This window comes from Lemur catta, chromosome 13 (genome assembly GCF_020740605.2).
Source record: "Lemur catta isolate mLemCat1 chromosome 13, mLemCat1.pri, whole genome shotgun sequence".
NCBI lineage: Eukaryota > Metazoa > Chordata > Mammalia > Primates > Lemuridae > Lemur > Lemur catta.
In genome coordinates, this window is record NC_059140.1 from 65,359,506 (window position 1) to 65,385,980 (window position 26,475).

At 35.4% G+C, this 26,475-nt stretch overlaps 1 protein-coding gene and 1 pseudogene across 4 annotated transcripts in view; one reads left to right on the forward strand and one right to left on the reverse strand.

Moving 5' to 3' along the window:
• FNDC3A (fibronectin type III domain containing 3A) overlaps window positions 1-26,475 on the reverse strand; it is a 136,752-nt gene that overhangs the window by 23,650 nt on the left and 86,627 nt on the right. For all 4 annotated transcript variants that reach the window (XM_045567132.1, XM_045567133.1, XM_045567134.1 and 1 more), the window contains 7 exons: window positions 19,885-20,042; window positions 15,258-15,317; window positions 14,067-14,205; window positions 10,517-10,570; window positions 7,719-7,843; window positions 6,738-6,912; window positions 5,428-5,514 (listed from right to left, as the gene is read on the reverse strand). In XM_045567132.1, coding sequence (XP_045423088.1) covers window positions 5,428-5,514; window positions 6,738-6,912; window positions 7,719-7,843; window positions 10,517-10,570; window positions 14,067-14,205; window positions 15,258-15,317; window positions 19,885-20,042 — 798 coding nt within the window. The remainder of the gene's footprint in view (window positions 1-5,427; window positions 5,515-6,737; window positions 6,913-7,718; window positions 7,844-10,516; window positions 10,571-14,066; window positions 14,206-15,257; window positions 15,318-19,884; window positions 20,043-26,475) is intronic.
• LOC123649177 lies at window positions 1,534-3,392 on the forward strand (annotated as a pseudogene).

The following is a 26,475-nucleotide window of genomic DNA, read 5'->3' on the forward strand; positions in this document are numbered from 1 at the left end:
AATTTATAAGTAATAAAAACCTTTATACAGTGCCTATCACACAGGGAGCACAGTGCTAGGAACTGTAGGTACAATGCAGTTCTTATCTTTAAGGAGTTTAAAATCTTTATGTAGAAGACAGGCAATATAACATATCAAAAGAATTGGGCAGGAGATTACTAAGGCCTGAAATGGTTCAGGAAGGCTATGAAATGGCAAATGGAAGTGATGTGGGGTCTCCTTGGGCAATAGCAATGAAAGGAGAAGCTTGGTAAGAGAGAAAACAGGAAGCCCTGAGCATAAGAGCAGAAGTGAATAGTAAACAGTGAGCTATGCTCAGGGAAAGACAAATAGTTAATCATTCTGGTGAGGTAGCCAGTTCAAGTATGGAGTAAAAGGCAGTAAGTTTAAAAAACTGAATGGGAATATAAAGAGCTATATATCAAACTAAGGAAATTGTTTCTTAGAGGGAAAGCTGTTTTTCAGAAAGATTTTTAGGTATAGAATAGACCTTGGATTGGAAGCTGAGAAAAGAGTCTGAAAGCAGTTATATACAGAACATGTTTGGAGATTTAGTATTCTTCAGTACAGAAATGACAGCTGATATAAGGCAAAGAGATGATATGTTCAAGTGAGAGAGGGATACACCAAGAAGAGTTAAGGACTCAGCTAGGGTACACTTAAGTTAGGGCAGAGGAGAAAGGAAGACAGATCATAAAACGACACTAGACAAGATGCGAAGTAGGAACATGACTATGTACTGTCACAGATGCTGACATATAAGTAAATTTCAAGGATGTAACAAAAGAGTAGTTGACAAATCCAGATACTAGCTGTTCTTATTTCTCTCTGTCTATGAAAAGGCCTCAAAAACAAGGAGTAAACAGAAGTCAAAGTATCTAAAGGTTCCTAGCTCAAGGTGCTCAGATCTTGACCTTTAGAAGTCTTGCTAATTGAAAAACTATTTTTCAGGAAATTCAGGAAACAAGACATCAGCTCTCCAGGGGCCCAGAATTACAGGAACTGGCTACTAGCCTCTGCAGCCTTTCATCCTTTCTTCAAAAATTTGGACACTAGGTCCTAGCCCAGCCACCAGTGAACCATCCGATAAAATTAGAACTGTTTGCTTGTTTACCACTCTTTAAATAATTTTAAGAATTCTGACTGTTTTATTATGTTTTAAAATGTGATTTTCATTCTTTGTCGTTTAAATTTTTACTATTTTGAATATCCTAGAATTGTTTTCAGTGTAGAACATTTGGTAAACTTGGTCCACATTACAGTTCATTTTATGTTAATCATATCCTCATTGTTTCTTAAGAATAATATGTTAGTCATCACTTCCTGGATTATAATATTTTTATTATTTTTGCTTAGTGTCCTAAGATTTCCTTAAAATATTAAGATTTTATTTTGATATGATTATTTGAAAGAAGAATCTGCAATGTAAAGTTATAAAAGGAAGACTGATTGGCTGGCTGCCAAGATCTCTGCGTGCGTCACCACTTAGCTCTGTCGCTGACGGGAGGATCTGAAGCTGGCTTCAGGTCAACAAGTAAAATGAAGTACATTGGTGGTGTTATATCAGGAATTGGAAAAGGAATCATTAGCAAGCAGTGTGAGCACAATACTGAAGTCATGGTTTACATATAATGTCAATTAAAATTGATCCCTACACTAACATTGATGCGGAACATTTTCTCCTTATGAGCATGGTGAAGTTTTTGTGCTGGATGATGGCGGGAAGTACACCTTGACCTGAGTAACTATGGATGGTTCCTTGACATTCGCCTCACCAAGGACAATAACCTGACCACCGGAAAGATATACCAGTACATCATCAACAAGGAACATAAAGGAGATTACTTGGGGAAAACTGTCCAGGTTGTCCCTCACATCACAGATGTCATCCAGGAGTGGGTGATGAGACAGGCATTGATACCTGTGGATGAAGATGGGCTAGAACCTCAAGTGTGTGTTATTGAGCTTGGTGGCACTGTGGGAGATATAGAAAGCTTGCCCTTTATCAAGGCCTTCTGTCAATTCCAATTCAAGGTAAAGAAGGAGAACTTTTATAACATCCACGTCAGTCTACTTCCTCAGCCAAGTTCAAAAGGGGAACAGAAGACTAAGCCCACCCAGAACAGCATCCGAGAACTTAGAGGGCTTGGGCTTTCTCCAGACCTGGTTGTGTACAGGTGCTCAAATCCTCTTGACACATCAGTGAAAGAGAAAATATTGATGCTGTGCCATGTTGAATCTGAGCAAGTGATCTGTGTCCATGATGTCTCATCCCATCTACTGAGTGCCTTTGTTGTTAGAGGAGCAAGGGGTCATAGATTATTTTCTTTGAAGACTTGACCTTCCTATTGAGAGGCAGCCATGAAAAATGCTGATAAAGTGGAAAGCGATGGCTGACAGATACGATCGCTTGCTAGAGACCTGCTCTATTGTTCTTGTGGGCAAACACACCAAGTTATCAAGACTCTTATGCCTCTGTCATTAAAGCTCTGGAGCATTCTGCACTGGCCATCAACCACAATTGGAAATCAAGTACATAGATTCAATGGACTTGGAGCCAAGTGCCTTGCAGGAAGAGCCTGTGCGCTACCACGAAGTTTGGCAGAGGCTCTGTAGTGCTCATGGAGTACTAGTTCCAGGAGGTTTTGGTGTTCAAGGAACAGAAGGAAAAATCCAAGCAATCGCCTATGTTCGGAAACAGAAAAAGCCTTTTTTGGGTGTGTGCCTAGGAATGCAGTTGGTACTTGTTGAATTCTCAAGAAATGTGCTAGGGTGGCAAGGTGCTAATTCCACAGAGTTTGACCCTAAGACCAATCATCCTGTGGTTATAGACATGCCAGAACACACTCCTGGGCAAATGGGCAGAACCATTAGGCTGGGCAAGAGGAGAATAATGTTCCAGACCAAGAACTTGGTCATGAGGAGACTCTGTGGAGACCCAGACTACTTGGAAGAGAGGCACCACCACAGATTTGAGGTAAATCTATCCTTGAAAAACTGTTTGGAAGAGCAAGGCTTGAAGTTTGTTGGCCGAGATGTTGAAGGAGACAGAATGGAAATTGTACAGTTGGTATATAACTCCACTTCCTACAATCCAGTGATGTATAAAGAAGTGGTTTACGGATATGTTTTCCCACCCCTAACCCAGTTATTTGGGAGTGCTTTTTGGAACAGCCTGTTGTCTTGTTGGAGATTCTGATTGTATACCTCCCTCCCCCTGCTATTTGAGTGACTGCTATAGTGAAGTACAGTTTTAAATGGAAATTTGATTTGCTTATAGTAGATCAGTAAGAAATTTAACACATATTTGTGTGTGTGATGTGTGTGCATTTTGTACTTATATAGCAATAACACCATGGTGTTACATGTAGAATTCTAAGGGTTTTCATAAATTTAAATTATACAGATATTAACAATTTCCTCTTTAAAGGACCTGTCAGTATGGTAATCATTACTGGAGCACAAATATAATCCAATATTGTAAGAGGAAAACTGGAATGAATAGGCATACTTTTTAGGTATTTTATAAATCTGGTAAATATGAAAACTATATTTGAAAATTAAAATGACCTAGAGTTATTAGAAATTTTTAAAATGAAGCTAATAGTATAAAATAAAGTATAATAAATATAATTATTATGTATTATATAATTAAATTTGCCATTATGAAAATTTTCTTCAAAGGTTCTCAAGGAATAATAAAATTTATCTTTGTTTTTTAATAGTGAAAATAATTTACAGTGGCTTCTATCATTTATTTGAAACGATTTGATTAAACAAGCACTGGTAGGAATATTGAAATGTTGAATTTATCAACCAATAAGCATCTTATTATATTATTGGGAAAATTTTTACCCAAATATTTAGGCATGCTTATATTAATTGGTATATTAAGTAATTCAAGCATTGCCTGCAAGAAATAGCAATGTATATACTGACCAAATCAAAGAGCCAAAACATATGCCAGAATGAGACTATACTAGGAAGACACAGAATTTCAGGAGTTTCCACAGTAGGACAATCTTCAAAGTTTGCCACTGTCTCAATTAAGCAAAAATTGTATGTAGAGTCTCCCTGTCTCAAGTGAGCAAGACCTGTAGTCTCTCCATCCTCCTGGAATCATTCAGTGCAAAGGCCAGTACATGGGCTGAGCAAGGCAAGCATTTGCACCAGGGGATGGGGGAGGGTTGGGTAGAGGCAGCAGCATGTGCCTTGTATGAACTTAAGCACTCTGAATAGACTTTAGGGAAGAGTATGGGGGCACAGGGAGGGGTTTGATCCAATAAGTAAATATACTGAACATAACTGGGTCAAAGATTCTCACTGATGATGAAGGGAGTTAGAAAGAAGGAAAAGGAGAAATCTATAATAAACCTATGGTGTTGGATTAAAAAAAATGAAGGTATCTGGTGTGAACTCATGATTTAAAAAAATACAGAAACAGATATAAATGTGTTTGTACATGTAAACTGTGTATATATTTAAATATAAGTACACACACACACACACACACATTTTTTTTCTATGAACAGTAAAATCTCTATAGCACTTAGGTATACCTAGTACCCAGATCTGACTTCTAAATACCACCGTCCACTAAAAGGACCCTGGTGCTTTTAGAAATGGCCAATTCCAGAGTTGAAGGGAAAGTATAAGATAAGACTAGAATATCTTGTGCCAGTAAGGAAGTTCTCAAAGAATGATGAGAGACATGTCAAAAGGATTCAGGAGCCACTTTGTAGGGGAGTCCCACAACTAGGACAATCTGAGTCTCACAATAACCACAGTAACAAAACATAATCCACGGAATAAATAGAAATCCATGAGTTTGTTTTAAAACTTCTCTTTTCTTTCAGTATCTTTAACATGTAATGCCAACTAATGAATGTAGAAGAAATGATAAAATTAAAAAGTCACTACTTGGCACCAATAATTGTAGCAATAACTGACTCAGGCAAGAATCATCAATGGTTGTTAAAACTATGGATGGAAGTTTGATTAAGAACAAGATGCTTACATAGTACATAGTATTTACAAAATGCTTATTAATCATAAAGGAAAAAAGCATAACAGTGAAGAAACATAGTAGATATTACCTTTATCAAGTGACTACCAGTAATGGGACAAATTGAAATTATGCACCACTTGATATGATACACTGAGAAAAATACAGCATTACTTTCTGTGATATTCCTGCCAAGAAGCATACTCTAAGTATGTTCTAACAACAGCCATATTTTAGAAGATGTTTGTTCACATTATGCAAATAAGAATCACAGAAAACATTTAAACTGATTTGGAATTTAAATAAAGTTTGAGAAGCACTGTTAGGTTAAAATTATTTGAGATTTAAAACCAAAGGAGTAAGGTTTTAAAACAACAAGAATAGGAACAGGAAACAATTTTTTAAGAGTTTTCAAAACTTACCTTAAATTTATACTTAGTACTACGTCTGAGATTTTTCACTGTGTAAGCAAGATCTTCTCCATCATATTTAGGCTTAAAACCATATCCCTGCAAAACAAAGTCTTCATTAGATGTTTAATAGCAGAAATATGCACAATAATGAATATGTGAAAAGACCCTGGTACCTCTTCATCTTCTATAATACGATGCGCAATGTGATTAATACTGTTAATATAATCCTCACCTTTATGCTTCTGTCATTAAGTGGATGGACCCAGAAATGCTATTGAACATTTGTAGGAAGATAAAGGAGACCACTAATTCTCACTAAGAAAGTAGCCAAGAGATCTTTCCTTCTTTGAGGGAAGAAAGGATAGAGTTGGAGCCAGTGGTAATGTCCTCAATAGTAAGCTATGCCAAGAACTAACAGGAATTTCCCAGAGAGATGTTCCAAGAGCTAAACAGAACTGTAAATATTTGGCATATTTAACTTAATCTGAACACACAGTTGTGTTTAAGTGAATAAACGAATGGTTAGTTGTGCTGGCAGGTGAGGATGTCACTTAGGTTTGGGATTGCTACTTACTGCTTACTTATTACTTTCCCAATGTTATCATTTCTAAGACTTTAAAAAATTGGGATATAATTCACATATCATAAAATTCACCATTTTAAAGTATAAAATTCAAAGGCTTATGGTATATTCACAAGGTTGTGCAACCCTCATCTAATTACTAATTTCAGAATAAATCCTGTACTTTTTGGTTAGTAGTCACTTCTTCCCTCCACCTATTTACTAACATACTTCCAATGTCTATGGATTTGTCTACATCCATAAAAATAGAATCATATACTATGTGGTCTTTTGTGACTGGAGGATAAGTGATGGGCAACTAGATTCAGATTGCACTACACAGTTTCATGGGAGACTCTAAAAATCATCTGTACACTTCAGGAAGCAGTGTATGAATATATTAATAGCTGGGGAAGGGAGACACAGTATTTCCTCATCTTTTAGAGCTGCTTATTCTAGAAGGCTGTGGTGATCTTCTCCTCTCCCTATCTCCTCCAAAGCAGATATAAAGTGCAATCTTTGTTGCTCCCCACGCACAGACATACAAAACACACACAAAATACAAAACACCTTTCTACACATCAAGAAAACAAAACACTGAATTCTCAAGTTACTCCCAATTCCTCCCAAACTATAACAAACTAAAGCTTCAGAAAATTTGGGAAAGGAGCTAACTCTGGCAATATTTATTGTACTAGGATTAATGCCACACTAAAATGTTTTAAACACCCTGTTTAAAATATGTATTCACACTTACTGAAGTTTCTTCTTCCATCTCTAAAATATAAGAAATTCCTTCATCTGATGGTGTTCCTGAGGGTTTATTCCATTGTAAGGATAACCAAGTAACTCCAGCCCTAGTTAATACAGGACTTGCTGGTGTAGAAGGGGCACAACCTGAGGTGTAATATAAGACTTCTTCACTAAAATCACTGTTGAAATAAATGGTTTTTAAAAAGGAATGAGAAAAAAATATTTTTACAGCTAAAGAATAAGTGTTTTTGACAAACATTATTTTCAAAAATGATGTAATTTTTGATAAATTATAATCTAAATAATGTATTTGTATTTGACAGTATCTTTACGATAACCAGGTCAGATACCAAAAACTGAATTAGTAATCTTTTAAAAATACAGTTTTGTTCAGATTTTTAAGCCTTTATATAATTCATCCAGTCAATAAAAGAATATACACATTACCCTTTAGAAACAATAACACTCTTTTATTGGTATAAATGTACCTTTTAAACACACTTTCATATGATGCCATTTATATAAATTGGAAAACATTCAGTTCTCAGTTATGTAATTAAGCCTACCTGCCCCCATAAAGGTGAGAAGTATCTCTAGAATAAAAATAATTTCAATATGACTGTTGAAAGGCACTTGGCCTTAAATTAGGCATCTTAGATGTTATTAAAATTCACCAGACTTTAAACAAAATAATAAAATTACATATGCTGAAGATTAATAGAGGAATATCTTGGTCACATACGAAGATTTAATTTATACATAAAAATCTTGGTAAAGCAATTAGTTTTAATCTTTCCTGTGGTCCCTATGTAACTAAGATATTCTCTTACAGCTTTTGCTAGGCTGGTAACATATCTTAACCACACTGACAAATGGATAAACTAAGCGGAAGTTTTATTGAATAATTTGGACTGTGAATAATTATACAATTGAAGTTGACTGGATAATCTGAAATATCTACATTATTTTATAAAATCATTCTTACCTTGTACCATAGTCATTTTTGGCTGATAGTCTAAATTTACAACCCATTGCTGGTGACAGTTTCGTAATTTTAAATTGTTTCTGTGAGCCCATGTAACACTGATAAAATTCTCCATTTCCTTTGCCCTATAAGAAATGGCTGATTATTATATATCATGTATATTACTATAAAAAGATAAAAGCCACATCAACTCCTCTTTGATAGTTACACATTAGCAAGCATACATTAAAAGTCATGGATCTCAAGAGAAGGTTGAGATACTACACATCTTTTATATGATATAGTTCATCAAATGCAGAATTCAAAAATCAGAGAATAGGTATCTTTGTATAGCTTCTTGACTTAGGTACTGTGTTTTAGCCAATGCTAAATTTCTGGCTTTAATAAAAGAAACCCTTTCCAGGCATGGACCTTACAATTTCCATGGGGGACTATTAGTGGTGGAAATAGGGAGATCTTTGATATGGACAACTGGCAGTTTTCCTCAATCTATGGAAGGTTCTAAGAAAACATTTTTTTTTTTTTTTTTTTAGACAGAGTCTCACTCTGTTGCCCGGGCTAGAGTGCCGTGGCGTCAGCCTAGTTCACAGCAACCTCAAACTCCTGGGCTCAAGCAATCCTACTGCCTCAGCCTCCTGAGTAGCTGGGACTACAGGCATGTACCACCATGCCCGGCTAATTATTTTTTTTCTATATAATTTTAGTTGTCCAGCTAATTTTTTTCTATTTTTTTAGTAGAGACAGGGTCTCACTCTTGTTCAGGCTGGTCTCCAACTCCTGAGCTCAAACGATCCGCCTGTCTGGGCCTCCTAGAGTGCTAGGATTACAGGTGTGAGCCACCGTGCCTGGCCTAAGAAAACAGTTTTGAGAAAAGGTTTCTACCCATGCCCAAACCTCCACCCATATAGCTGCTAAGCTTCTTTAAAGGTTTTGGAGCTGCTATTCCTTAGATTTAATACTGAAAGAGTTCAAGCAGAGAGAACAGCTCAATTACAGACAATTAAAGGGAGAGAGTAAAGTAAGGACAGCTCGGGAGAACAAAAGAGTTTTAGAAATTTAGAGTGTTAAATAAAATGGACAAGCTTCTCATTCTCTACCATTTTTCTTTATTGTGTTAGTAGAGGTAAAGGGTGGTTAGGGTGACTTCTGCTTCAAAGTAAAACATTAGTCTGTATCTGGCTGCTTTATTGAATTCTCTTGTTAGTTGTAATGCTATTTAGTTGATTCTACTGAGTCATTTATGTCCAAACTCATAGTATCTCTAAATAATAACAACTTTGCTCAACAGCCTAGACACCATGACTGTACTTCTTGTTTTGGTTTCAAGTCATACTGACTTAACTAACTTCCTAAATAATGTTAAATAAAGGTGGGGAAAACTGGCAACTTTGACTTGTTTCTGCTTTGCATAAAAATGTCTGTATTTGTTTAGTTAAGGCCCCAAAATAACTATCAAATAAGGAATTGTCTTTCTCTTCCTAATCTGCTTTAAGTTTTAACTGGGATGGATGCCAAATTTTATCAAATACCTTCTCTTAATTTATCAAGATGATATGGCTTTTTTTCTATATTATGTGATATATTAATAGATATTCTAATTCTTAATTATCTTAGAACTTCTGGAATAAAATCTACCTGGTTGTGCTTTATTGCTCTTTTAATATACTACTAAATTCCTAAAGTATCAATTGAATTTCTTCTTCTCCTCTGGCACCTCCTCTTAGCTTGATGTAAGCAGCAGGGCAAGAAAGACCATGATAACTAACAGTAAAACAACATATTAAACAACAAAGCCCAGTATGTTTGCTGTGGTTGGCTGAATAATGGCCCCCAAATATATCCCAGTCCTAATCCCCTGAACCTGTGAATGTTACCTTATATCATAAGAGGGACTATGCAACACAACTAAGTTAAGGATCTTGAGATGGAAGATTATCCTGGATTATCTGGGTGGACCCTAAATGGAATCAAGTGTCCTTAAAACAGGGAGACGGAGATTTGAAGACAGAAGAGGAAGGAGGCGTGACGATGGAAGCAAGGAGATAAAAAGCAATGTGATGTGGCTATGAACCAAGTGATAAGGACAGCCCACAAAAGGGGGTCAAGACAAGGAAACAAATTCTCCTCTAGAGTCCCCAGAGGGCGCATGGCCATGCTGACACCTTGATTTTGGCCCAGTGAAACCCATTTCAGATTTCTGGCCTCCAGAACTGTAAGAAAATAGATGATGTTTTAATATCAGGTTTGGGGTAATTTGTTACAGCAGCCATAGGAAATGAAAACACTTGCCTTTAAGGCTGATGTGAAAAAAAAGTTTCTTCATTAACGTAATGACCTTAGTGACAGTTGTTTTTTTTTTTTTTTTGACAGAGTCTCACTATGTCGCCCTGGGTAGAGTGCAGTGGCATCATCACAGCTCACTGCAACCTCAAAGTCCTGGGCTCAAGCAATCCTCCTGCCTCAGCCTCCCGAGTAGCTGGGACTATAGGAGTATGCCACTGCGCCAGGCTAATTTTTCTATTTTCAGAAGAGACAGGGTCTCATTCTTGCTCAGGCTGGCCTTGAACTTCCTAAGTAACAGTTCTGATGGTGGTTCAGTTGGGGAAAAAAACCAAAACAGAAGGTAGGGAAGTTCAATCAGCAATGTTTTCTAAAATACCATCAATCTACTCATGTACCACACAAAATCATTCATATCGTTTTTGAAAGAAGAAAAATTAAAACAAAGAAGTTATTTCTGCCTGAAGATATGCATATTATTTTAACCATCTAAAAATAAAACAATTCAATTTACTTACCTCATCCCATTCTAAAATAAAGCTTTGGATTTTAGAACCATTGTCACTAGGTGCCTAAAACAAACACCAAAAAACAAATAAAATGGATACAAATTAGTACTTTCATAAATGATATTGCAATGATCTAATCTAAGGACTCTATTTTGTGTTGCAGATGTTCTCTGTGACTTGGTCCTAGAAAAGTATGCACAGAAAATACAGAACTATATAGCCCATAATCCCTTTAAATGTAAGGGGGAAAAAAAAGCAAGAGGCTACTCAAGTTTTTCTGAACACTGAAAATCTCTTTTAGCAAGATCTTAACTTTTAAAATTCTTTTAAAAAAAATCGCTTTGCCTTTCTTTCAGAAGATTTTATCAGCTATAAGCTGCTAGAATCAATCCTGTCATTTTTATTAAAATTCACCTTATAACGTAAATGGAATATTGTATGAAATACTAAAGAATGAAGAACTCAGAATGCTAAAAGAAACTGAGAGGGCACTGTGTGAATCCCCTGCTTCTAGACTCAATGTGCTGATTACCTAAGACTGCTGACTCTAATCTGTTCATATTTAAGGATGAAAAATGCAGTCTCCCTTGCCATTTTATTTCAGTATTTAATCATTCTTGAAATCAAGAATTTCAGCCTATTTCTAACTGAATTTTCTTTCTACAATTTCAGCCCATTTCCTCTTTGCAGAACAAATGATCACCCCGTCCTTACTTCATATATTTGAAGATAATTGATTTTAAGACTCTTTCTGTCAAAATTAAACAATTTGAACCTTTGAAACGATTTTCTGGACCCTATACAGTTTTTTTTGAGACATGGTCTTGCTCTGTTGCCTGGTAGAGTACTGTGGCATCAGCTTAGCTCACAGCAACCTCAAACTCCTAGGCTCAAGCCATCCTCCTGCCTCATCCTCCCGAGTAGCTGGGACTACAGGCATGCGCCACTACGCCCGGCTAAGTTTTTATATTTTTAGTTGCCTGGCCAAATTTCTTTCTATTTGTTAGTAGAGACGGGGTCTTACTCTTGCTCAGGCTGGTCTCAAACCCCTGAGCTCAAGCAATCCTCCTGCCTTGGCCTCCCAGACTGGTAGGATTATAGGCATGGGCTGCCATGCCTGGCCCGTATCCACTTTTTATATAGCATTCCTAACCATGTAAATGGCAAGAGGGGTCATTAAGGTTTTTTTTGGTAAGTTTTTAATAAAAAGGAACACGGAGGCCTAACTGGCATAGCGGCAGAAGGTTAAAGTGAATGTAATGAGAAGCGGGTAGGGAAAGAATCCTTGGGAAACTCCAACTTTTATACTGCAGGAGAATCCAAAGAGAGATGATCACAAGTCTTATCATAAAGTGTATGGTACAGAAATATATTTCTCAAGAGTTTATGATTCCAGATTGCTCTAGTCTAGTTGCTGAGGTCTCACATTTACTTTGCTAATTTTTTTTGGTGAGGCTGTTGTCTACCTTAACAACCTGAGACATAACCTCTGGCTTTTCTCCAAGTTAGAGGGGAAACTACTATGTGTAAAGTGTTTTACCTTATTTCATTTAGTCCTCACGTCACCTCTATGAAGTACCATTGTCTAAACTTTACAAAAGAGGAAATGGGGATTTCAAAGAACCCCAAAAAAGTTATCCTAGATTATTAGTCATTAAGAGTGGAGGAGAACTGCATTTGGTCTATCTGACCACAAAACCAGCATTCCTACCCAGCAGTCTTCCTGGGCTTGAGCAGTAGGTCTCTCATTGCACTGGCAATAAGAGAGTAGAAGCCCAGTTTCAGTCAGCTTTTTATCATTACCATACAGTGGCAATTCTAAACAATGCCAGCTGATAAAATATTTCTCTCAACTGCTACCTCCTATGTTAACCCCATTGGGAATACTTTTAGATTATGTCAGGCAGCAGAATCAAAAGGCTGGATATTCAAGTTACTAAACTACTCTGAGTTTTCTTCATCTTTAAAATTAAATAACAACAATTGTTATAGCACTTGTTATGTTTCAGGCATTGTGACATGGGCTATACAGATATTACCTGTTGAATCCTCCCAACAACTCTTAGGTATATGACACTAGCCCCAATAACTGTGACAATGATATCTTTCTGCAACCCTGCTGATTATTGTATATGTATAACAGGGCCATTTCTAGAAGGGTCCAAGTCTGGGCAACCTGAAGAGGTAGCACTGCCTACATATTATATGGGGCTACTGGGATATTATTAAAGGCAGAAATTCAAAATTGAATTTTAATTATCTTCAGAACAAAGAACAGATACCTACACAAATTCCAACTTACATAAAGGGCACTGGGCTGCTACTTCACCTGCCCTACCAAAGGAAAGAGTCTGGGTAAATTCATAAATAAAATGCTACTCTAAGTGACATGAAATAAAATTAGTCATACTTTTTATCACACATGAAAATGTGTATATATACACAGTTGTTTGATTTACATGTGCTGATAATACTTTGGCATCCAATATCCTCAGAAGAACTGGGGACAAACAAGCTCCCAAGCAAGCAGTAAGCACCTCATTTTCAAAAGCTTTTAGAAGAAAAGCTAGCCCTGATTTTTGTTCTTGAGGTAGAAGATAATTAAATCAAGATGAGTAGTTATATAACTGCAAATCAGTGTTAACAGGGATGGTACTCCCTTCTAAGGGATGTTTTGAAATCCTGTGGAGGGTATTTCTGACCTGGTCACAATAATGCAGGGCGAGGAGGGCTTGATGGTCATGGGGTTAAGGTCAAGGGTGTTGACAGCCCTGCAGAATGTGGGACAATCAGTACAATGAGCAGTTGTTCCCTTCTTTTAGTACTTTTGAATGTTTTCCTGAAAATCCATGTAGGTGGAATATCTGTTTATAATTATCAGAGCCTAGAAACTAATCCCACTTTATAAGGTATATTTTGTATGGTTTTAACAGATCCTGAATTTTCCCAAAATGAAACTACTATGCAATTTGGGAAAGATTGTATTTAATTTGCTCAGAAATTTACCAAGACTTATATACCAGTTCAGAAAATCACGTCACCATCTGTGGCATCTGAATTACCAATTCTGTGTATGGTGTTTGTCTACTTCATTGTATCTTAGGGTGTAGCTGGGCCCAATCATTTATACATTAAAATACATAGTCTGTTAATAACTTTCTCCTTTTAGGTGGCATATTTTTAAAACTATGGGTCCAGGTAAGTTATAAATCTGATTTTAAGGTAAAATTCAGGACATAAAGGTGTCATCACAAAATATTACAAAAAGGAACAATGGGTTGAGAATCACAGTTGCAAATCTCAATGTCATCACAAATGCAATATAACGAGGACATGAATTATAAGTCAGCCTTTTTTGTTATATGTACAGATAGTAGGAAAAACCAGTAAAAATCATTATTTTAAGATATAGTAAATAGGCATTTGTTTCATGTTTATAAAGAGCAAGAGCAAATTAGTTAGCTTAAAGCTCTTTTGGTCTTTAAAAACAATTAAAACAATATTATGGGGGGAAAATAAAGAAATGTCCAGTTGGAAATACGCTACACAATATTCTTACCTTCCACTGCAAAGTGAGTGAATTTTTGGTCCGATTGGCTATCCTTGGTGGATTAGGTGTATCAGGTTCACAGCTCAAGGTAGTAAAGCTTTCAGCTTCTGAAGGAGTTCCCTTTATAGAATTGTATTCTGCCTGGACTCTGTGGTGATAAAATAAATAATTTTACCCTGCAGAATCACTGTATCCTACCTTTTAATGGCATCACCTTGCAGTCAGTAAGGTGTCCTCTAAAAGTTCTATCCAGAAAAGATGACTATTACAAGTAAAAGGTGACCCCTTAAAAACAGAAGACTGGTGGTTTTCTTTTTCTTTTTTATTGGAAGCCAATAAAATACATTTTAAGTTGTGACATAACTGTTTGTGCACATACGCATTTATACACACATACAACATGAGTTTCCTGAAACAATACTCTTAACTAGGAGTAATATACTGATATTTTCTATTCCATTTGATTCTATTTCATTTTTTAAAAAAATGCTGAATATAACCCACAAAATTAAATTCATGATTCAATAATAATTGTAATCCACAGTTTGAAAAAGATTAGGTTAGACAATACTTTGACTTTATCCATAGAAGTACACTTTAAGACTTAATAGCTAAGCAGATATAATCACAACCACAAATGCTCTTTTTAAGAATGGAAGTGATTAACTAAATGTGTTATATTAGGCCCCAGCTGGGGTGGCCCTGGGGTCTATAAAATTTTGGTAAATTATACTAGAAGAACTACAGAGAGTAAAATAGGGAGTACCTAAATTATTCCTACTATGTGTTGTAAAATTTTGAGAGTTTTAATATCCCAAACTCTTTCCAAAATAAGATGTAGTAAAAATATATAAGTATAAGCCAAATATTATTTATGATTATTTTATAAGAATTTCAAAGCTGGGACAAGTTTCCAGTGCTAAAGTAGATACTGTAGACATATTCTACAGATTCATTCCAATCCCTGGGTCCTACAAACAGGGTGATTAAACCCTTCACTATAACATTTGAGTTAAATGTTTTTGGTTTTTTAGAAAATGTTGATAATTGTATCAATAAAAGAATCAAAGTTTACAAAGTCCATGTTTTTAGCCCAAAATTAATATTTAAATTAGATTCTAGATTTTTAAGGAAATAATTACTAAAAAAATCCTAAACCTATGCTGTATCATATAAAAGCAACCTGTAGGAGTTCCTTACTTTGCATGGTAATCCGTGGCTGGCTTGAGATCATTTAAAGTGACGCTTATTTCTTCTCCTCTGGAGGAAAAAAAGATTAATATTTCAGTGTCTGATAAGGCATTTCTAAAGGATATGCATTGTTATACACTATAGTTTCGGATATTTTATTGAAATTATACTATTTCTGTCGTTACCAATCATACCCATATTCATCCATGAATTAATAGTATTTATGCAACTAGGGTTTGTGCCAAACTTAAGTATGTACCTGCATACTACTTTAAAACAAAAAGTTGTGCTAAGCAAATAAAGTGTGTAAGCCAGACTTTTTTATTAGAGTGCAGATAGGGAAGATATTTGCTTACTGAAGAAATGAAACCATTTTCAATTATTTAAAAATCCATTTTGCATATAGCTAAAAATACTGAGTAAAACACGTACTACTGAAATCAAAACCATCACATTTTTACAAAGAGTCTGCCACTCTAGCCTGGGTGACAAAGCAAGACGCTATCTCTAACAAAAAAAAAAAAAAAAACAACATCCCTTCATGATAAAAACTCAACAAACTAGGCATTGAAGGAACATACCTAAACATAATAAAGGCCATAAATGACAAACCCACAGCTAACATCAAATTGAACGGGGAAAAGCTGAAAATCTTTCCTCTAAGAACTGGAACAAGGCAAGGATGTCCACTTTCACCACTCCTGTTCAGCACAGTACTGGAAGTCCTGGCCAAAGCAATCAGGCAAGAGAAGGAAATAAATGGCATCCAAATTGGAAAAGAGGAAGTTAAATTGTCCCTCTCTGCAGATGACATGATCTTATATCTACGAAAACCTAAACACTCCACCAAAAGACTCTTAGATCTGATAAATAAATTCAGTTAAGTTACAGGACACAAAAACAACAAACAAAAATCAGTAGCCATTTCTACACACCAGTAATGAACTAGCTGGGAAAGAAATCAAGAAGAAAATCCCATTGACAATAGCTACAAAAATAAATAACAAACAAACAAACAAACCACAAAACCCTAGGAATAAATTTAAACATGGAGGTAAAAGATCTCTATAAGGAAAACAACAAAATACTAATGAAATAAACTGAAGAAAACACAAATGGAAAGACATCCCATGCCTATAGGTGAAAAAGAAATTTTAATATCGTTAAAATTACCACACTACCCAAAGCAATCTATAGATTCAATGTAATCCCTATCAAAATACTGAAGTCATTTTTCACAGAAATAGAAAAAACAATCTTAAAATTCATATGGAACCACAAAGGGCCTGAATAGCCAAAGTAATCCTGAAAAAAAAGAATGCAGCTGGAGGCATCACACTGCCTGACTTCAAAATATATATCCTAGCATTCTGGGAGGCTGAGGTGGGAGGATCACTTGAGCTCAGGAGTTTGAGACCAGCCTGAGCAAGAGTGAGACCTCGTCTCTACTAAAAATAGAAAATATTAGCCAGGCATGATGGCATGTGCCTGTAGTTCCAGCTACTAGGGAGGCTGAGGCCGGAGGATCACCTAAGACAAGGAATTTGAGGTTACAGTGAACTATGATGAAGCCACTGCACGCTACTTATGGTGACAGAGTGAGACCTGTCTTAAAAAAAAAAAAAAGGGAAAGAAAGAAAAGAAATTACAAGGCTATAGTAACCATAAAAGCATGGTATTGGTATAAAAACAGACATTTAGACCAATGGAATAGAATAGAGAATCCAGAAATAAATCCATGTATTTATAGCCAACTGATATTCGACAAAGGCACCAAGAATGTATATTGGGGAAAAGACACCATCTTCAATAAATGGTGCTGGGAAACCTGGATACTCATAGCAGAAAAATGAAACTGGATCCCTATCTCTCACTATATATAAAAATCAACTCAAGATGGATTAAAGACTTAAATGTAAGACCTGAAACTATAGAAACTATAAAATTACTAGAGGAAAACAGGGGAAACACTTCAGGACACTGGCTAAGGAAAGACTTTATGGCTAAGACCTCAAAAGCACAGACAACAAAAACAAAAATAGACAAATGGGACTATATTAAACTAAAATGCTTCTTCACAGCAAAGGAAATAATCAACAGAGTGAAGACACAACCTGTTGAATGGGAGAAAATATCTGCAAATTACTCATCCAACAAAGGACTAATATCCAGAACATACAAGGAACTCAAACAACAGTAAGGAAAAATAAAGCAAAAAATTCATTAAAAAGTGGGCAAAGGATACGAGTAGACATTTCTCAAAAGAAGACATACAAATGGCCAACAGTTATGTGAAAAAATGTTTTAACACTGCTAATCATCAGGGAAATGCAAATTGAAATCACAGTGAGATATCATCTCACCCCAGTTAGAATGGCTACTAAAAAGATAAAAAGTAACAGATGCTAGCAAGGATGTGGAGAAAAGGGAACTCTTATACACTGTTTGTGGGAATGTAAATTTGTATGGCTACTATGAGAAACTGTATAGAGATTTCCCAAAAAACTAAAAATAGAGTTATCATACAAATGAGCAATCCCATTACTGAACATGTAAGGAAATCAGACTATCAAACGGATACCTACACTGTCGTGTTTACTGAAGTACTATTCACAATAGCAAAGATATGTAATCAACTTAAGTGTCCATCAACTGATGAATGGGTAAGAAAATGTGGTATATACATGCAATGGGATAATACTCGGTCCTAAAAAGGAATGAAATCATGTCATTTGCAGCAACATGGATGGAACTGGAGGTCATTAAGTGAAATAAACTAGGCACAGAAACACAAATATTACATGATATCACTCATCTGTGGAAGCTAAATAAGTTGATCTCATAAGTGTAGAAAATAGAATAAAGATACTAGAGGCTGGGAAGGATGGGAGGATAAAGAGAGGTTGGTTAATGGGTACAAACACAGAGTTGGATAGAAGGAATAAGTTCTAATGTTTGATAGCAGAGTGGGTGACTATAGTTAACAATAATGTATTGTGTATTTCAGAATAGTTAGAAGAGAGGACTTGAAATGTTTCTAACACACAGAATTGATAAATACTCAAGGTGATGGACACCCCAAATACTCTGACTTGATGATTACACAGTCTATGCAAGTAACAAAATATCACACATACCCCATAAATATGTACCAATATTTGCATCAAAAAAGGTTACAGTTTAGATAAAAAAGTGAATCATAATTTAAAGTATAGCATTTCCCATGGCAACTATCATGTTTTCAAATACAACAGCACACATCTTAAAATAATCATTTGACACAAATATTTTTTGAGTCTGTGGCCACAAACCAGCCTATTCTCTACTTTCTTTCTTTTCTTTTAAATCACTGTTCCTTATTCCAATTCCTTCCACCAAGTCTCACTCCTTTCCACTGTATGGATTTCTTTCCCCATTCCCCAATCCTTGCCTCTCAGCTACTCTGTTTCTCAAATCAAAGCCAGTAAATGTGAGAAATAAATAAGTCTCACTGATGAAAGTACACTTTAATGAACTGGGCAGGTGCAGAAGCATCCTCATAGAGAGACCGTAATTGCTGTAGAAGACGGGAGGTGACTAATATCCCTCTTGCACTCCCTGGTCAGGCTGCAAATGGAAGTAAGTCGTTTCTCCTAGCAGGCTGCCATTTCTAACTAGAAATAGCCATTAACACAAAAATAAACCTTTATGTTGATGGTCTTTTAACTTGTTAGGTAGGTTTATTTGTCCCTTTTAAGAAAAATGAATAAACATAAGGAAATCTCAATAGAGAGGAAGCAAGAAATTTTTATAACCTTATGTGACTAGAGGAGAGTCACAGGGGCAGTTTCATTTTCCTTTCTTCTCCCTAGCAGCTGTTTTTTGGAAAAAAGATACCAAGAAGGATGATGTAGTTGGTGTTCTGTGATAATTATATTCATTCAAATGATTAACCACCTCCTTTACAATCTTCTTTGTGCTTAAATACATATAACTAACATTCAGCATTACTTTCTATTTTTTCATTAGAATAATCAACTTCCATATGAATAAGGACAGAAAAATAAACTTATTCCAAACGCTGTCAGTCATAAATTTCACAATTAGTTACTGAATCTTTCTAAGGCTTTGTGGTGTGCAATATACTTTTTTACCAAGGAAAAAAAACTATGACAGGTTTTCAAAACATGATTATTAACATACCAACACACAAATGAGGAACTCTTCTATTAAATTCATTTTACAATAGGACATGAGCTTGTACACAAAAGAACTAAATTCAAGTCCTTAAAGGAGCAATGCCATACTTCATTAGTACAAAATCAAGAGTTCTCCATTTTTGGTTCTGGGTTCTACATACTGTAACTTATATTTAATGCGTCGAGAATACATGAATATTAAAACATCAGCTAGGGAGGCTACTGAGAAGAAAAAGCTGAATGTGGCCAGTGAAAGTGATTATTCTGATGGAGCATAGGCAGAAATGTGTACCAGGCTGCATTGGGACTATTTATATTGAAATCACTGTCATTGGCCAACTTACAGATTTAAAATAAAAGCATGAAGAAGGAAAAATAGAACAAAATTAGTAACAAGCTCTTTATGACAAACCATTATCCTATATAATGGAAGAGAGCAAAACATAACAAATACCTACACATATACACTTTTGTACTTCCCATCTTTTCCAGTAATTGAGACCAGAACTTCATAACCGTAGAGCTCTGGTATGGTAGTCTCATCTGTTTCACCATTAACGAAGCTGGAAGGTGGGGACCAGGTAAGTACTACTGTTCTTGCCTGGATGTCTGATGCCTGCAAAAACATAACATTTAAAAGCTCTTTGAAACAACTGTAATGTGCACAACAAACAGTGGAATATCTAACAGAGTTTCTAGATTAAATAAAATATATCTGTATATACTTACATACAGTGTCTCACAAATAGAAACCTACCCATTTGTAGATGAGATATAATTTGTTGTGAAAGGGCAGATGGGTTCAACAAAAGTTTAAAGACAAGTTTGGGCCATTCAAGACTATTAGTGTAGACACCATATATAGTCAAAAGAAAAAAATGGGAGGAAAAAACTGCTTATAACATTTGAATGGGTTCATTTCCTCAGCTTGGAAAGTGTTATAGAAGATGACAAAAAAACTCAAGAGAAAAACGAGCAAAGGACACTGACAGTCCAAAGAAACATATTAATAAATATAAATGGACAACATATAGCATGATATGTAACTGCATTCATAATTAAATAAACGTAAATTAAAACATGATACCACTTTTTATCTACCAGATACAGGAAGACTAAAAAGCTAGCAATATCTAGTGTGTTGAAGACTTTGAGAAATAGCACTCTCTTAAATGCAGCTGTGAGGACATTATTCGTACAATCCTTGTGTAGAGCAACTTGGGAGCCATTATAAAAATTTCAGCTGTGTTTACTTTTTGATTCAGGAATTCCACTTGAAGAAGTATTTTTTTTTTCAGGATAATATCCTATAAACTTTCATAAGTATACAAATATATGCACTTAGGAATGGTCATTGTGGCATTATTAATGGCAAAAAAATGGAAATATAGAGCATTGACTACCTAAATAATAGTACATAACAGTAAACAATACAGCCTCTTAACACATTATCATGCAGATGTTCAAAAAAGAATGAGACAGACATATATGTGCTGACATCTAAAGATTTCTTCAATATATTGGTGCTATATAATGGGAAAAAAGCTGGAAAGCAGTATATATGGTATGACTGCAGTTATGTTAAATTTTTAAAAAATGCACAAAAATGTCTGAGAATGTACTATACAAAAATGTACTAATTATTATCTTTGGGGAGTTTGTGTATGTGTATGATTGGATGCAGAGAGAGTTGTGAGAGAAAAAAATAGGTAGTTTTGAGTGTGTTTTATATATTTTTATACTACTGGAATAGTTTTATGGGTATGTATTACTTTTATAATAAAAAGAAAAAAATTGAGAAATTTGGTAAGGTTTAAAGATTGGTAAGAAAGGTATCAGATTATATCAGGAATTTATGTAAAAGCTTGCTTTAAAATTATATATGTCTAATAATATCTTAGTGTTTTTAAACATAAAGCCAACCAGTAAGCACTAGGATTAGGACTACCCCTATTTTGAATTAGGTAGAATAAACAACCTCTACACAAGTCTAACATTCTCTCCTTTTCAAAGTTTCAATAATACTGTCTTGAAGTCTTGGTATTACGTTTCATTTACAATGGACTTAAAAATGATTCCTTGCATTAACTAGTGTCCATCTGGCTATTAACCTGTAACGGAACAGGTTTTCTTTTTTTTTTTAAACAAACTATTACCATACATGTATGTATATTCTTTTTTTTTTTTTTTTTTTGAGACAGAGTCTCGCTCTGTTGCCCAGTCTAGAGTGCCATGGCATCAAGCTCACAGCAACCTCAAACTCCTGGGCTTAAGCAGTCCTTCTGCCTCAGCCTCCCGAGTAGCTGGGACTATAGGCATGTGCTACCATGCCTGGCTAATTTTTTTTTATATATATATTTTTAGCTGTCCAGATCATTTCTTTCTATTTTTAGTAGAGACAGCGTCTCGCTCTTGCTCAGGCTGGTCTCGAACTCCTGACCTCAAGCGATCCTCCCGCCTCGGCCTCCCAGAGTGCTAGGATTACAGGCGTGAGCCACCACGCCTGGCCCATGTATGTATACTCTTAAGTGTCTCCTGATTTTATGGGATGATCACAGCTGTGAGAATGTGAATAGGACTATGAAGGATCAGTCAATAGCATTAACTGGCATCTACTTTATGAAGCTTATGTTATCAGGCTCTGTGGGTACTCACTACAGCATCAAAAGTACAGGCAGTGGAGAAAACATTAAGAAGACAAAAGACTTGTCACTAATCTGCTTGGCAATATTGAACTCTCAACCTCTTAGGGTTCTAGGCCTCATCTGCAAAATGAATGGCTGAGTAAGATGAACTGTTTACCATAGTTACTCAAATACAGTATTTTTAAAAAGTCTTTTTATTTTAGAATAAATTCAGATTTCTAAAAAAGCTCAGAAGATATAATAGTACACAGAGTTCCTGCCTATCTTTCACCTAGGTTCCTCTAATGTTAACATCTTACATAACCATGTACTTTTTGTCAAAACTAAGGAATTAACATTGGTAAATATTAACTAAGCTTTTAACTAAACTATAGTTGTAATTAATAGTAAACAGACTTCCAGGATACTAGATTAAATTTAGCAAATACGGTTAAAAATTTTTTAAAAATGCTAATTTCAACGTTTCTAATCTTTTTATAGAAAAACTTTTGTTCCCAACTCATTCTATTAAAAAACTATCTTATTACTTGCACATAAATGTTACAGCACAAAGGGAGCAATTACTTACACTAGGGTTAGCTATGGAAAACTTCATAAGAAGTGAGTTTTGAATAGAATTTTAAAGGACTTGGATGGAATATAATTTGGTAGAAAGAGGTGGGTGACTAATATAGGAATGAGTAATTTATATTCACAAGCTTACACTTGAAAGCTACTTGTCCAAGGCATGTGCATGAGTGTGTATTTTAAAACTGTCCCTAGTAATTTTACTCCCATGCAAACTACAGATTAAGGTGAGGGGGAGGGAGAGATAAAGGACTATTAAAATGATCATAAGAGAAAGAAGAGAACAATAATGTCCTCAAAGACAAGAGTCATAGTGTTTTAAATAATAAGTGATCAACAATATCAAATACTGCAGGGAGCTCAGAGAGAATGAATGCAGTCTAATGCCTAAAATGTTTTTTGTTGCTGGTTTCACGTGGATTATAAAAGAGTTGTATAGAAGAAAGAGAGGTGGACTCCCATGCAGATACTGTGAAATTCCTGTATGAAGACTGAGGCAGTAACTGTGTGTGTGTGTGTGTGTGTGTGTGTGTGTGTGTGTGTGTGTGTGTGTGTCTTGGTGGGGTGGGGCAGCAGCGGCAAAGGGGGGCAGCGGCAGAGTAGATCCTAGAAATTTACAGTGAAAGAATGAATAAAGGTTGGAGCTCAATTTGGCAAGGGGAGATTAAAGGTAAAGAAGAAATATAAGATGATACTGTGACCCAGGGATACCTGAATGGGTGTTTATTGATGGAAATATCGAAAGGAAACAGAAAACAAAAGGGATCTAATCTAAGTCCTTCTTCATTTTAGAGGAACAAAGAAGATAAAATAATCTAGAAAAGAAGATAAAGAATTTGGTTTTATAGAGTTGTTGGCAAAACATCTGGACTTGGTTATTGTTTAGAATGCCTCAGGAGATGAACTTATGGAGGAAGAGGTGAATAATAAGGGTTAAAAACAAAGATCTGGAAATCATCTGACATATGTCTTCTATTTGTATGGTAACTTTGGAAGCAAAATTTGCTTTTACATCAACCTCATTTGATGCTTGTAACTACCCTCTAAAGTAGGCAAAACAGAAATGACTATCTTCATTTAACAGAAGATATATATTCAGAAAGGATAAGTAACTTGTCTGAGGTCACTCAACCAGTTTCTAGACCTGAATAATTCAGTTCTTTTCCCACTACACAATGCTCTCATCCTGAGCCCACTTCTAGGTAGTAGCTGAAAATACACACGAACATATAAAAATATGTGTTAGAACTGACAAATATTAGATGGTAATAGGCAAAAATGAAAATAACTGTTTTAGGAAGTGGCTGGATTATGTACAATATATTTTAATCTTTGAGGCAGATTGTGATCTTTGTCAGGTAGTGATCAAAACCACCCTTGAGGAAAGCTGTCTGTTTGGGTAAATTAAGTATATAGCTAGGGAGCTGCTTAAAGAGTTCAGAACCTCATATATAGTATGAATTTTGATAATGATCGTAGAAGTGAGAAATGAGAATATCTCATTTCTGGATTTCTAGAAATATTAACATAGAAGAAATAACAATGCTTCGTCTTTGTCTAAACATGGGGGTTAGGAAGTAAGAGAATAATTCTGAAGATAACTCAAAGGTTGAGTCTAAGGATACCTGGAATCAGATAGTACTTCTAGTAACCATAAAAAGTGAAAGAAAAGGGGTGATGATTCCGAAAATGAGAAGGTAATGGGGGAAAAGACATTTAATTTTAAGCATTCTTGAAATAAAGATGTCAGCAGATATTGATGGAAATGAGACTCAGAAAAATTTAAAGAAAGCACAAATGGTAAGACAAACACTTCCAATACAGTTAATTAATTCATGCATGTGAGGGTATACAATGCCATTATTCTCCATTTTATGAAGGAAGAAACAGATTCAGAAAAGTTAAGTGACTTGTCCCAAGTCATTCAACTCCTGAATGAAGAGGTGAGACTATGAGACTAGCACATGCACCATGTTCTCTCCTACATACTGCACTGTAGTCACCAGTGAACTTTTTTCCTTTCCTTTCCTTTCTGCTCCTCAAACATGCCATGTTCAATGCTTTTCAAATGCTCATCATTATGTTTGTAATATTGTCCCCACACTCTCCTCCCCTGTCCATAATGCCCAACTACTACTTTTCTCTAAATTTCAGTTCAATCATCCTTCCTTAGGGGAATTTCCCTGATATTCCTGTTAAAGTTTAGTCTCCTTATTATACACTCTCACTCTTTTTGTTCTGGCACTTCACAGTTATAACTTTACACTTATTGCATGATGCTTAGTCTACTAAACTAAGCTCTGGGGCAGGGCCCATGTCTGCTCTTTGCTTTCCATTCTATCTCCAGCTTTTAGCACAGCATCTGGCATTTTTCTAAGTGCTCAAATATTTATGGAATGAAAAACTAAACAAATACATTTAATTTAGTGCTCTAAGTTAACTAGAGCATGCAAAAACAACCAAACACACAAAACAAGCAAAAAAAAACCCTGATCTGTACTTTGCAGCTCACAAGTAATTTAATCAAAGAGGCATAGTCACCCAAACTGTAAACACAAACTACAATAAAACAAAGCAAAATGAACCATCAGCATTACTTTGAGTTTTAGGACACAGGGCTTATTATCTTACTAAATTACATCCTCCTCATAATGGTGGGCAAGAAATTCTTTAAAGAATTGTTTTAAGATTTACTTTTTGTTTCTCAAAATTATACTTTTAATATATACTATAACAAGTAAACGCTGCTAGCATTAACTACTATGTCACTCAAACATTAATCCTACCAAAGCTACTAATTTCCTTTTCTAGTAAAAATCTGGTGGTATACACTAGGACATAAAGAGCTCTTGGAAGGACAATGCCTGAATTTTAATCCTAGGCCCATTACTATTTATTAAACCTCACTCTTGCTTTAGGTTCCTCATCTGTAAAATAGGGAAAATAGTACTTACAGGGTTGTACTTACAGGAATTCGAGAAAATAATGCACACGTGCATTTGAAGCACTTTGAACAGGGCCTGACATTAATCAACTTGTATTAGCTATTATATTATTATGGAATAATTCTGTGTACGTTTACATTTTTTTACATGTATATGCTCCATTCTTAAGACAAAACAAATTAGAATGAAGAAAGCTAGAGCAACCAAATCTATTATTTCTGTGTTTTCAGAGAAAGTAGGACCATACTAGTCTATCAGATGAGGGATTGGCTTATTCAAATTTCGTAAACGTGGCAAAATGAAAAAATAAGGCTTTCTGGAGAAGGTATTAAGAATAACAATTTTTCTAATCTGTTTTCCTACAAAAAATAGAACAAAGTATTTTTTTTTGGTAAGTCAGCATAAAATATTTTACCATGGATTTTTTTTTTGAGGGTGGGAAAGAGAGTTTGTTTTGTAAACCAAAAAATATTTTTATCAATGTTAAATGGCCTTATTCTGGCTGAAAAACCCCTACAGCCTACTTCTTCCACTACATCTTCCTCCTATTTACTACACTCCAGTGATAATGGTTCTTGTTATCTGTCCAACTCTCCATGTTTACTTCTTCCTGCTCTCCCTCTCCCATTCTTTCCAAGTTTTGTACTGTTTTTCACTCTTTAGAAGCTCAGGGAAGGCCTTCCTGATCTCTCCTTTTAACATAACTCCCACCTCTCTGTAACTCTCATGGTATCACTATTTCTATAATAGCACTCTTCATTATCACACATGATTTTGTTTATACATTTGTTTTTCACGTATTGGCATATAGTAAGGGCTCAAATAAATATTTTCTGAATGTGAATGAACTATGTTGTAGTTCAAAGACTAATGTAATGATATAGAGAGATTG